Genomic DNA, 14,657 nt, shown 5'->3' with positions numbered 1-14,657 from the left:
TCAAAAAATCATATCTTCCTTATTTTTAATGATAAGGATGTGTATTATATCTTAAATTAAACCTCAAACATTTTAAATTATGACATGATATAGAAAGTATAAAGTTTGATTATAAAAATTTTGAGAAATATCATCAAAAACAAAAAATTGTAAAATTGGTTAGACGATTTTAAAAATTAAAATTTCAAAAAATCATATCTTCTTTATTTTTAAAGGTAAGGATGCGGATTATATCTTAAATTAAAGCTGAAACATTCTAAATTGTGATATGATATAAAAATAATAAGGTTTGATCATAAGAATTTTGAGAAAAATAAGAATTTGCAAAATTGGTGTACGCACTAACTTGTTTAGAAGATTAAAAATTTCCTTATTTTTAAACGTAAAGTTTATTATATTTCAAATTAAAGCTGAAACATTCGAAATTGTGATATGATATTAAAAAAATTGATAATACAACAACTTGTTTAGAAACCTAAAGGTTTTTAAATATTCGTCCCTTATTTATTTTTACAGGTTAGATTGTTTACTACACAACCTTTATTTTTCCAACTGTCTCCAGTCTAAATGAAAATTGGTGATATTTAAACCTCAATGAAATTTGACCCCGCAAAAAATCCTAAAAAGGTCTCAATGTCCCAGAAAACACTTTTAATATAGTCGTCCATCCAAATCCACCCCTAAAACGGTTTTTTTTATTTAAGAAAGTTGTTACACGCCGCCGCTTTAGCCGTTAACCCCCACGGTGAGATACATAAAAACCGAAATATCACCCTAAAGTTACCGGCCCTCGTAAAATCCGAAAAAGCCACTCTCGAAAGCTTCGTTCCAACTCGCTTCATCCTCCAGGAGAAATCGCGAGTTTTCCGCCCGTTGGAAAAAGACAGCCTTGGGTATTAAACGCGTAAAAGTGTACTACCCACATATATGAAACTCTCTATGACATTTAGGTCCCGCGTGCCCTCCAGGGAACAGTTTGCAACGCCAATCTTATCCTGGCGAGGACCATATAGGGACCACCCGGAAAATTCGCGGAATATAAAATCAGATAAAACTCTCTAAAATATATATGTGTATAAAGTTCAATCTTATGGTAGGTAAATACCTCTCCAATAAAACTTTAATGTGGAGTGAGTTTTAATCCTAAAGAGAAGAGGGTGTTTCTCTCACGATCATTAATTCAATACCATATAGCTAAGTAATTTGGGAAACGATACAACGAGAAAAGGATAATAGAACCGTACAAGCGGAAGCTTTTTGGCTGCATAAAACTTCCTAATTTACGCTTAAAATATTAACGCGTTGTTTTTTCTTCTTCTTTTCCGCCGAGGTCACGATGAAAAACCACTCACCCCGACAACATTGAATATTCACTCATTTGAAAAGGGTCTTACTAGGAATAATTATTTCCACGATAAATAATTTAATTTAAAATCTTTTAACTCACCCACTTCTAAAGCGAATTGAAAAAGTGATAATAAAACGAAAAAATATAAGTAAATTCGCAATCACGAATTCCGTAATTCTCCCAATCCCGAACTCTTCTGAATCGTGGAGGTTTTCGGTGGAACGTTCGTCTCGTGTTAGCAAGAAGGAGAGAATCTTTAAAAATTGTCCTCGTTAAGCCTTCCCAGCCCAAGTTTCGTTAACTCCGTTACTACGGGCTTCGAGCTGTTCGCGATCTGAAAGAGCCGTTTTCGCCATCCCCCTTTTAGGAATGGGGTGGTCGGTAGGGCTCATTAGGGGATCCCCAAGGAAGCCCTACGTGCTGCCTCGGTTGCTTGTTGCGTCACCGTCCCATCATTAGCTACCGATTTAATGACGTTTCACGCGGAGATGAATCGAAGCGTCCCATCAACCGATTTCTACTTGAAAACGTTCAACACTTCACGCGTTAAATTTTAACGATTTAAGATAAAGTTTTTTCAAATATAATATACTAGAACCTCGTTATACCTTGTTAGAACGGATTTCGGATATAAGAATTTTGGTATTTTTCGTTTATGATTTTATTTTTCGCAATGTAACCATATTATTTCTATATCATATCACAATATTGAATGTTTGAGCTTTAATTTGAGATATAATACACGTCCTTACCTTTAAAAATAAAGACGATATGCTTTTTTTAAATTTTTGATTTCTCTATTTTTCGTTTACGATGACATTTTTCAAAATTTTTATAATCGAACCCTATACCATCTATATCATATCATAATTTAGAATATTTGTGCTTTAATTTGAGATATAATATACATCCTTGCATTTAAAAATAAAGTAGATATGATTTTTTGAAATTCTTAATTTTCTAAACAAGTTAGTGTCTACACCAATTTTGCAATTCTTTGTTTTTCTTACAATTGCTATGATTAAATCTTATTATTTTTATATCATATCACAATTTAGAATGTTTGTGCTTTAATTTGAGATATAATACATATTCTCACCTTTAAAAGTAAAGAAGATATAACTATTTGAATTTCTTTATTTTTAAAACTGCATACCAATTTTACAATTTTTCGTTTACGATGATATTTCTCAAAATTTTTATAATCCAACACCATCTTTTCTATATCATATCATAATTTAAAATGTTTGAGCTTTAATTTAAGATATAATACGTATCCTTACCTTTAAAAATAAAGAAGATATGACTTTATGAATTTTTTTGTTTTTTAAACTATACCAATTTTTCGTTTACGACGATATTTGTCAAAATTTTTATAATCGAACCCCATATTTTCTATATCATATCATAATTTAAAACGTTTGAGCTTTAATTTAAGATATAATACACATCCTTATCTTTAAAAATAAAGAAGATATGATTTTTTGAAATTTTTGATTTTTTAAACTATACCAATTTTACAATTTTTCGTTTACGATGATATTTCTCAAAATTTTTATAGTCGAACCCCATATTTTCTATATCATATCATAATTTAAAACGTTTGAGCTTTAATTTAAGATATAGTATACATCCTTATCTTTAAAAATAAAGAAGATATGATTTTTTGAAATTTTTGTTTTTTAAACTACACTAATTTAACAATTTTTCGTTTACGATGATATTTCTCAAAATTTTTATAATCGAACCCCATATTTTCTAGATCATATCATAATTTAGAATGTTTGAGCTTTAATTTAAGATATAATACACATCCTTATCTTTAAAAATAAAGAAGACATGATTTTTTGAAATTTTTGATTTTTTAAACTGTAGACCAATTTTACAATTTTTCGTTTACGATGATATTTCTCAAAATTTTTATAGTCGAACTCTATATTTTCTAGATCATATCATAATTTAGAATGTTTGAGCTTTAATTTAAGATATAATACACATCCTTATCTTTAAAAATAAAGAAGATATGATTTTTTGAAATTTTTGATTTTTTAAACTGTACCAATTTTACAATTTTTCGTTTACGATGATATTTCTAAAAATTTTTATAATCCAACACCATCCTTTCTATATCATATCATAATTTAAAATGTTTGAGCTTTAATTTAAGATATAATATACATCCTTATCTTTAAAAATAAAGAAGATATGATTTTTTGAAATTTTTGTTTTTTAAACTACACTAATTTAACAATTTTTCGTTTACGATGATATTTCTCAAAATTTTTACAATCGAACCCCATATTTTCTAGATCATATCATAATTTAGAATGTTTGAGCTTTAATTTAAGATATAATACACATCCTTATCTTTAAAAATAAAGAAGATATGATTTTTTGAAATTTTTGATTTTTTAAACTGTACCAATTTTACAATTTTTCGTTTACGATGATATTTCTAAAAATTTTTATAATCCAACACCATCCTTTCTATATCATATCATAATTTAAAATGTTTGAGCTTTAATTTAAGATATAATACGTATCCTTACCTTTAAAAATAAAGAAGATATGATTTTTTGAAATTTTTGATTTTTAAACTGTACATAAATTTTACAATTTTTCGTTTACGATGATATTTCTCAAAATTTTTATAATCGAACCCCATATTTTCTATATCATATCATAATTTAAAACGTTTGAGCTTTAATTTAAGATATAATACATATCCTTATCTTTAAAAATAAAGAAGATATGATTTTTTGAAATTTTTGATTTTTTAAACTGTAAATCAATTTTACAATTTTTCGTTTACGATATTTCTCAAAATTTTTATAGTCGAACCCTATATTTTCTATATCATATCATAATTTAGAATGTTTGAGCTTTAATTTAAGATATAATACACATCCTTATCTTTAAAAATAAAGAAGATATGATTTTTTGAAATTTTTGATTTTTTAAACTGTACATACATTTTGCAATTTTTCGTTTACGATGATATTTCTCAAAATTTTTATAGTCGAACCCTATATTTTCTAGATCATATCATAATTTAGAATGTTTGAGCTTCAATTTAAGATATAATACACATCGTTACCTTTAAAATTAAAGAAGATATGATTTTTTGAAATTTTTGATTTTTTAAACTGTACATACATTTTGCAATATTTCGTTTACGATGATATTTCTCAAAATTTTTATAGTCGAACCCCATATTTTCTATATGATATCATAATTTAAAACGTTTGAGCTTTAATTTAAGATATAATACGTATTCTTACCTTTAAAAATAAAGAAGATATGATTTTTTGAAATTTTTGATTTTTTAAACTGTAGACCAATTTTACAATTTTTCGTTTACGATGATATTTCTCAAAATTTTTATAGTCGAACCCTATATTTTCTAGATCATATCATAATTTAGAATGTTTGAGCTTTAATTTAAGATATAATACACATTCTTATCTTTAAAAATAAGGAAGATATGATTTTTTGAAATTTTTGATTTTTTAAACTATACCAATTTTACAATTTTTCGTTTACGATGATATTTCTCAAAATTTTTATAGTCGAACCCTATATTTTCTAGATCATATCATAATTTAGAATGTTTGAGCTTTAATTTAAGATATAAGACACATCGTTATCTTTAAAATTAAAGAAGATATGATTTTTTGAAATTTTTGATTTTTTAAACTGTACATAAATTTTACAATTTTTCGTTTACGATGATATTTCTCAAAATTTTTATAATCGAACCTCATATTTTCTATATCATATCATAATTTCAAATGTTTAAGCTTTAATTGAAGATATAATACACATCCTTATCTTTAAAAATAAAGAAGATATGATTTTTAGAACATTTTGTTTTTTAAACTATACTAATTTAACAATTTTTCGTTTACGATGACATTTCTCAAAATTTTTACAATCGGACCCCATATTTTCTATATCATATCATAATTTCAAATGTTTGAGCTTTAATTTAAGATATAATACACATCCTTATCTTTAAAAATAAAGAAGATATGATTTTTTAAAATTTTTGTTTTGTAAACTATACTAATTTAACAATTTTTCGTTTACGATGATATTTCTCAAAATTTTTACAATCGGACCCCATATTTTCTATATCATATCATAATTTCAAATGTTTGAGCTTTAATTTGAGATATAATATACATCCTTATCTTTAAAATTAAAGAAGATATGATTTTTTGAAATTTTTGATTTTTTAAACTGTAGACCAATTTTACAATTTTTCGTTTACGATGATATTTCTCAAAATTTTTATAATCGAACCCCATATTTTCTATATGATATCATAATTTAAAACGTTTGAGCTTTAATTTAAGATATAATACGTATTCTTACCTTTAAAAATAAAGAAGATATGATTTTTTGAAATTTTTGATTTTTTAAACTGTACATAAATTTAACAATTTTTCGTTTACGATGACATTTCTCAAAATTTTTATTGTCGAACCCTATATTTTCTAGATCATATCATAATTTAGAATGTTTGAGCTTTAATTTAAGAAATAATACACATCGTTATCTTTAAAATTAAAGAAGATATGATTTTTTGAAATTTTTGATTTTTTAAACTGTACATAAATTTAACAATTTTTCGTTTACGATGATATTTCTCAAAATTTTTATAGTCACACCCCATATTTTCTATATGATATCATAATTTAAAACGTTTGAGCTTTAATTTAAGATATAATACGTATCCTTACCTTTAAAAATAAAGAAGATATGATTTTTTGAAATTTTAGATTTTTTAAACTGTACATAAATTTTACAATTTTTCGTTTACGATGACATTTCTCAAAATTTTTATAATCGAACCCCATATTTTCTATATCATATCATAATTTAAAACGTTTGAGCTTTAATGTAAGATATAATACACATCGTTATCTTTAAAAATAAAGAAGATATGATTTTTTGAAATTTTTGATTTTTTAAACTGTAGACCAATTTTACAATTTTTCGTTTACGATGATATTTCTCAAAATTTTTATAGTCGAACCCTATATTTTCTAGATCATATCATAATTTAGAATGTTTGAGCTTTAATTTAAGATATAATACACATCCTTATCTTTAAAATTAAAGAAGATATGATTTTTTGAAATTTTTGATTTTTTAAACTATACCAATTTTACAATTTTTCGTTTACGATGATATTTCTCAAAATTTTTATAATCGAACCCCATGTTTTCTATATCATATCATAATTTAAAATGTTTGAGCTTTAATTTAAGATATAATACACATCCTTATCTTTAAAAATAAAAAAGATATGATTTTTTGAAATTTTTGATTTTTTAAACTATATACCAATTTTACAATTTTTCGTTTACGATGATATTTCTCAAAATTTTTATAATCGAACCTCATATTTTCTATATCATATCATAATTTAGAATATTTGAGATTTAATTTGAGGCATAACACACATTCTTACTTCTTTATTTACTTCTTTGAATTGAATTCTTGCAATACACGAAAATTACACACAACTTAAACTCGGTTAATTTGATGTTAATTGTGTTTGATGCCACCTACCGCGTCAAATCGTTTTTTAGGGGATGCGGGGGTGAGAGGTCGTAGATCTGACTTTGACGACAAATTAAGTTCTGAAAACTGAAGTGTTACGAGTACGAAACTCCGAAAATAAGGGGAGACACGACCAGGAATGAGGCACCGTTGCTAAGCGTTCGGGGGATTTAAATAATGAAACTTGAAAATAACGGCGACATTTGAAACGAAAGGTATTCAAATTAGTTCGTAATAATGATCATTACTACTTTTTTTTTTACACAACTAGATTGGTTAAGATGTATTCTTATAAAAAATTCAGTTGGTTTTTATGCGGACGGCGGCGGGCACTTTTTAAAAAAGGAATTCTAAATGAATGCAAATGGCCTTCTTCTCCCTCGAGATGGTGTTTGCTTAAAAATGTTCTTTATCAATTATTTTCACCCCCTTTTTTTTTGTTTCAACTCCTACAAAAAGGAGGAAATTAAATAATAACCTCGTTTTAGTAATACTTTCCATGAAAGTTTATTTCAAAATCCGGCGTAAAAAAGTTTTGGGTTTTCAAGTGTAAACACAATCGAAAGATTTGCATTGAAATAGTGAAGGAAAGAGCTGGGGTGCTGTTGACACGCAATCAAAGCGGTAAATGTTGACAAATGTACTTGTCGCCCGCGTTTTGATGTTTGGCGAATCGAAGAATCGTTTTGTCAGGGTTATTCCTCTTGGTTTTCTTGAAGGGGGATCTCTCGTATTTCTCCACTCTCCATTTTATACGACAAATACGTTACAATATATAAAATCTTTTGTACATATATTGTAATTAATATTCAAATTTAACTGTCCAGTTTTGCAACAATTCGTTCACGACTTTATTTCTCAAAATTCTTGCAATCAAACGCTATCATTTCTATATCATATCATAATTTAAAATGTTTGAGCTTTAATTTGAGATATAATACATATCCTTACGTTTAAAAATAAAAGAGATATGATTTTTTTAAATTTTAATTTTTTAAACTCTACCAATTTTACGACTTTTCGTTTATGATCATATTTCTCAAAACTTTTATAATCAAATGATATCATTTCTATACCATATCATAATTTAGAATGTCTGAGCTTTAATTCAAGATATAATACATATCTTTACCTCTAAATATAAAGAAGATATGATTTTTTGAAATTTCAATTTTTTAAACCGTCCAACCAATTTTACTATTTTTTGTTTATGATGATATTTCTCAAAATTTTTATAATAAAACGCTATCATTTCTATATCATATCATAATTTAGAATACTTCAGCTTTAATTTGAGATATAATACACATTCTTACGTTTAAAAATAAAGAAGATATAATTTTTTTAAATTTTAATTTTTAAACTATCAATTTTACGATTTTTCGTTTTATGACAATATTTCTCAAAATTTTTATGATGGAACCCTATCATTTCTGTATCATATCATAGTTTAGAATGTTTGAGCTTTAATTTGAGATATAATACACATTCTTACGTTTAAAAATAAAGAAGATATGATTTTTTTAAATTTTAATTTTTTAAACTACCAATTTTACGATTTTTCGTTTATGATAATATTTCTCAAAATTTTTATAATCGAACCCTATCATTTCTGTATCATATCATAGTTTAGAATGTTTGAGCTTTAATTTGAGATATAATACACATTCTTACGTTTAAAAATAAAGAAGATATGATTTTTTTAAATTTTAATTTTTTAAACTACCAATTTTACGATTTTTCGTTTATGATAATATTTCTCAAAATTTTTATAATCGAACCCTATCATTTCTGTATCATATCATAGTTTAGAATGTTTGAGCTTTAATTTGAGATATAATACACATTCTTACGTTTAAAAATAAAGAAGATATGATTTTTTTAAATTTTAATTTTTTAAACTACCAATTTTACGATTTTTCGTTTATGATAATATTTCTCAAAATTTTTATAATCGAACCCTATCATTTCTGTATCATATCATAGTTTAGAATGTTTGAGCTTTAATTTGAGATATAATACACATTCTTACGTTTAAAAATAAAGAAGATATGATTTTTTTAAATTTTAATTTTTTAAACTACCAATTTTACGATTTTTCGTTTATGATAATATTTCTCAAAATTTTTATAATCGAACCCTATCATTTCTATATCATATCATAATTTAGAATGTTTGAGCTTTAATTTGAGATGTAATACACATTCATACGTTTAAAAATAAAGAAGATATGATTTTTTTTAATTTTAATTTTTTAAACTACCAATTTTACGATTTTTCGTTTATAATGATATTTCTCAAAATTTTTATGATCGAACCCTATCATTTCTATATCATATCATAATTTAGAATGTTTAAGCTTTAATTTGAGATATAATACACTTTCTTACGTTTAAAAATAAAAAAGATATAATTTTTTAAATTTTAATTTTTAAACTATCAATTTTACGATTTTTCGTTTATGACAATATTTCTCAAAATTTTTATGATGGAACCCTATCACTTCTGTATCATATCATAATTAAGAAAGTGTAAGCTTTAATTTGAGATATAATACACATTCATACGTTTAAAAATAAAGAAGATATGATTTTTTGAAATTTTAATTTTTTAAACCGTCTAACCAATTTTACGATTTTTCATTTATGATGATATTTCTCAAAATTTTTATAATCGAACCCTATCATTTCTATATCATATCATAATTTAGAATGTTTGAGCTTTAATTTGAGATATAATACACATCCTTACCTCTAAATATAAAGAAGATATGATTTTTTGAAATTTCAATTTTTTAAACCGTCCAACCAATTTTACTATTTTTTGTTTATGATGATATTTCTCAAAATTTTTATAATAAAACGCTATCATTCCTATATCATATCATAATTTAGAATATTTCAGCTTTAATTTGAGATATAATACACATTCTTACGTTTAAAAATAAAGAAGATAATTTTTTTAAATTTTAATTTTTAAACTATCAATTTTACGATTTTTCGTTTTATGACAATATTTCTCAAAATTTTTATGATGGAACCCTATCATTTCTGTATCATATCATAATATAGAAAGTTTAAGCTTTAATTTGAGATATAATACACATTCTTATCGTTAAAAGCAGAGAAGATATGTTTTTTTGAAATTTTTAATTTTTTAAACCGTCTAACCAATTTTACAATTTTTCGTTTATGATAATATTTCTCAAAATTTTTATGATGGAACTCTATCATTTCTGTATCATATCATAATTTAGAAAGTTTAAGCTTTAATTTGAGATATAATACACTTTCTTACGTTTAAAAATAAAAAAGATATAATTTTTTAAATTTTAATTTTTAAACTATCATTTTACGATTTTTCGTTTATGACAATATTTCTCAAAATTTTTATGATGGAACCCTATCACTTCTGTATCATATCATAATTTAGAAAGTGTAAGCTTTAATTTGAGATATAATACACATTCTTACGTTTAAAAATAAAGAAGATATGATTTTTCGAAATTTTTAATTTTTTAAACCGTCTAACCAATTTTACAATTTTTCGTTTATGATAATATTTCTCAAAATTTTTATGATGGAACTCTATCATTTCTGTATCATATCATAATTTAGAAAGTTTAAGCTTTAATTTGAGATATAATACACTTTCTTACGTTTAAAAATAAAAAAGATATAATTTTTTAAATTTTAATTTTTAAACTATCATTTTACGATTTTTCGTTTATGACAATATTTCTCAAAATTTTTATGATGGAACCCTATCATTCCTGTATCATATCATAATATAGAAAGTTTAAGCTTTAATTTGAGATATAATACACATTCTTATCGTTAAAAGCAGAGAAGATATGTTTTTTTGAAATTTTTAATTTTTTAAACCGTCTAACCAATTTTACAATTTTTCGTTTATGATAATATTTCTCAAAATTTTTATGATGGAACTCTATCATTTCTGTATCATATCATAATTTAGAAAGTTTAAGCTTTAATTTGAGATATAATACACTTTCTTACGTTTAAAAATAAAAAAGATATAATTTTTTAAATTTTAATTTTTAAACTATCATTTTACGATTTTTCGTTTATGACAATATTTCTCAAAATTTTTATGATGGAACCCTATCACTTCTGTATCATATCATAATTTAGAAAGTGTAAGCTTTAATTTGAGATATAATACACATTCTTACGTTTAAAAATAAAGAAGATATGATCTTTTGAAATTTTTAATTTTTTAAACCGTCTAACCAATTTTACAATTTTTCGTTTATGATAATATTTCTCAAAATTTTTATGATGGAACTCTATCATTTCTGTATCATATCATAATTTAGAAAGTTTAAGCTTTAATTTGAGATATAATACACCTTCTTACGTTTAAAAATAAAGAAGATATGATTTTTTTAAATTTTAATTTTTAAACTACCAATTTTACGCTTTTTCTATATCATATATAATATCATAATTTAGAATGTTTGAGCTTTAATTTGAGATATAATACACCTTCCTACGTTTAAAAATAAAGAAGATATCATTTTTTTAAATTTTAATTTTTTAAGCTCTACCAATTTTACGATTTTTCATTTATGATGATATTTCTCAAAATTTTTATAATCTAACGCTATCATTTCTATATTATATCATAATTTAGAATGTTTGAGCTTTAATTTGAGATATAATACACCTTCCTACGTTTAAAAATAAAGAAGATATGATTTTTTGAAATTTTAATTTTTTAAGCTCTACCAATTTTACGATTTTTCGTTTATGATGATATTTCTCAAAATTTTTATAATCAAACGCTATCATTTCTATATCATATCATAATTTAGAATGTTTGAGCTTTAATTTGAGATATAATACACCTTCTTACGTTTAAAAATAAACAAGATATCTTTTTTTTTAATTTTAATTTTTTAAACTACCAATTTTACGATTTTTCGTTTATAATGATATTTCTCAAAATTTTTATGATCGAACCCTATCATTTCTATATCATATCATAATTTAGAATGTTTGAGCTTTAATTTGAGATATAATACACCTTCTTACGTTTAAAAATAAAGAAGATATGATTTTTTGAAATTTTAATTTTTTAAACTACCAATTTTACGATTTTTCGTTTATAATGATATTTCTCAAAATTTTTATGATCGAACCCTATCATTTCTATATCATATCATAATTTAGAATGTTTGAGCTTCAATTTGAGATATAATACACATTCTTATCGTTAAAAGTAGAGAAGATATGATTTTTTTAAATTTTTAATTTTTTAAATCGTCTAACCAATTTTACAATTTTTCGTTTTTGATGATATTTCTCAAAATTTTTATAATCGAACCCTATCATTTCTATATCATATCATAATTTAGAATGTTTGAGCTTTAATTTGAGATATAATACAGATTCTTACGTTTAAAAATAAAGAAGATATGATTTTTTGAAATTTACGAATTTTCTTTTATGATGAAATTTCTCAAAATTTTTTTAATCGAACCCTATCATTTTTGTATCATATCACAATTTGGAATGTTTAAGCTTTAATTTGACATATAATACACATTCTTCCCTTTAAAAATAAAGAAGATATGATTTCATGGAAGAAATTTAAGGCAACAGATATTATTTATTTTTATTTATTCTGACTTACAAAGTTTAATTAAACATTTATTTATACATCAAGAACGAATACTATTTTTATATAATAAAAATTGTTAATTTAAACATTTACCAATTAGCCATTGATTTTGGCACAGCGATTACTCTAGCCGCGGCTCCAGTTCCATGTTTTAACTTCATTGGTAAAATAACCAAAGAAAATCCTTTAGCTAAAACACAAATTAATACAAACTAGGTTTTTTAAGAAAGTGAAATTAAAGACCTGGTAAATCTTCGGGAATATTCAAATTCTCCAATCCATAAATTTGATGAGAACACAAAATTTTATGAACGTCGAACGTTGTGCTGTTACCTTGATCTAAACTTGCTGTGTCAACACCTACGCCAATAATTCTTTTGGAGTCTACAAGCCAACGAGCTGCTTCGGGTGTCATACCTAATTAAAAAAATTTAATAAAGAAAAATAAAAAAATTAATTAATTAAATAGACCAGGAAAATTTGGCGTTGCTCCTTCACCCATATAAGCATCATAGTCTGAATAATACTGCGACCACCCATATCTGATTAACATAACAGTATTATTCGGTAAAGAACCGTGTTCTTTGATCCATTTATCTAAATGGTCGATAGTTAATTGAGTCGATCTCCCCGTATCATTAACTTCTTGCGAGATATCGACAAGAACACCTTGAACGAAAAATCTTTCAATGGGAATATCATCAACTTTCCATCCTTGTTGATAAAAATGATAAGGAGCATCTAAATGAGTCCCTCCGTGCTCTCCGGAGCAATACTCATTCGTGGCGTACCTAAAACAACAAAGTTAAAAAGGAAATCCAACAAATTAACTTTTTCCTGTTTTTTTTACTTTTACTCATTTTTGCGATGATCTCATAATTTAAGATATTTTTATCAAATTGCGTTTAAATTTTAACAAAAAAAGAAAATAAAAGGTGTTAATTCCATTACTAAACATTACGCAGGTATTCGTGTCACCTTTATTTAAACTTTAAATAAATTCTTACCAACTTCCATCTTCATTTTGTTTCTCAACTTGTCTCGTATACATAAACTTCTTATTATTCGGCCAAGAAATTGGGTTAACATCGACGGCCCAAGTTAAATCGATTATTTTATCGATTTGGTTCGTTCCGCCATCGCAAACGACCAATTTTATCAAAAAAACCAACGAAACGTACGCAAAAACCAAACACTTCATGTTGTCGCTTTTAAAGTCGCGAACGTTCTGAAACGTTTGCGGTTCAAAATCGAGTTTTATATTACTCATATTTGTATGGGCGGGTTTTTGAGACGGTTTAATCGTATAATAAGCGGATATTTCGATTAAATTTAAGTAGTTAGGGGTCAAGCACTTTTGTGTCTACCAAGAAAGAGTTAAAATAAAACAAAAATTTTATTTATTTAATTTTTTTGTTAGTAAGATGTTCTCAAAATGAGTTATTGATCACGATGAGTACAAACATTTTAAATTTGGCAGTAGCAAAAAAAATTACGCAATTTCTTTAGCTCTAAATTTGAAAATTTTAATTTTTTTTGTTTCTAAGATATTCAAAATGGATTAAGGAACACGACGAGGACACACAATTCAAATTTGGCAGTACCAAAAAAAATTACGGATTGCAAAATGCCATTATTGTAGCTCTAAATTTGCAAATTTTAATTTAAAAAAAATTTTTTGTTCCTAAGATGCTCAAAATGGCCTAAGGAACACGATGAGTACATACAATTCTTATTTGGCAGTAGCAAAAAAAATTACGCAATTGCAAAGAGTCATTTCCTTAGGTCTAAATTTGCAATTTTAAGTTTTGAACATTTTTTGCTTCTAGAATATGTAAAATATCCTTTGTAACACGATTAATACACAAATTTCAATTTAAGCAATGATATTTCTCAAAATTTTTATAATCGAACCTCGTATTTTCTATATCATGTCATAATTTAGAATGTTTGTGCTTTAATTTGAGATATAAAACACATTCTTACGTTAAAAAATAAAGATGATATGATTTCTTGAAATTTTTAATTTTTTAAACTGTCTATACCAATTTTACAATTTTTCGTTTATGATATTTCTCAAAATTTTTATAAT

General features: G+C 24.8%; 1 protein-coding gene across 1 annotated transcript; it reads right to left on the bottom strand.

The window, feature by feature from the left end:
- Positions 1-12,547: 12,547 nt before the first annotated feature.
- LOC111416294 (isatin hydrolase-like) lies at positions 12,548-13,850 on the bottom strand. Its single transcript, XM_023048265.2, has 4 exons — positions 13,573-13,850; positions 13,037-13,356; positions 12,809-12,982; positions 12,548-12,755 (listed from the first exon to the last, which is right to left on the bottom strand). Exons 1-4 carry the CDS (start codon positions 13,833-13,835, stop codon positions 12,655-12,657), a joined length of 858 nt encoding a protein of 285 aa, XP_022904033.2. The 5' UTR covers positions 13,836-13,850; the 3' UTR covers positions 12,548-12,654.
- Between the last annotated feature and the right edge of the window lie 807 nt (positions 13,851-14,657).

The sequence above is a fragment of the Onthophagus taurus genome, chromosome 5 (assembly GCF_036711975.1).
Source record: "Onthophagus taurus isolate NC chromosome 5, IU_Otau_3.0, whole genome shotgun sequence".
Lineage (NCBI taxonomy): Eukaryota > Metazoa > Arthropoda > Insecta > Coleoptera > Scarabaeidae > Onthophagus > Onthophagus taurus.
The sequence above is the reverse complement of the archived record's forward strand: the minus strand, read 5'-3'. Positions and strand labels throughout refer to the sequence as shown.

Bases quoted from the DNA above. Each gene is read 5' to 3' on its own strand.
- LOC111416294 (XM_023048265.2), bottom strand. From the start codon at position 13,835: ATGAGTAATATAAAACTCGATTTTGAACCGCAAACGTTTCAGAACGTT. The intron at 13,357-13,572 runs GTAAGAATTTAT...TTGTTGTTTTAG, and splicing joins CAAAATGAAGATGGAAGTTG to GTACGCCACGAATGAGTATT. The intron at 12,756-12,808 runs GTCTTTAATTTC...TTTGTGTTTTAG, and splicing joins TATTCCCGAAGATTTACCAG to CTAAAGGATTTTCTTTGGTT.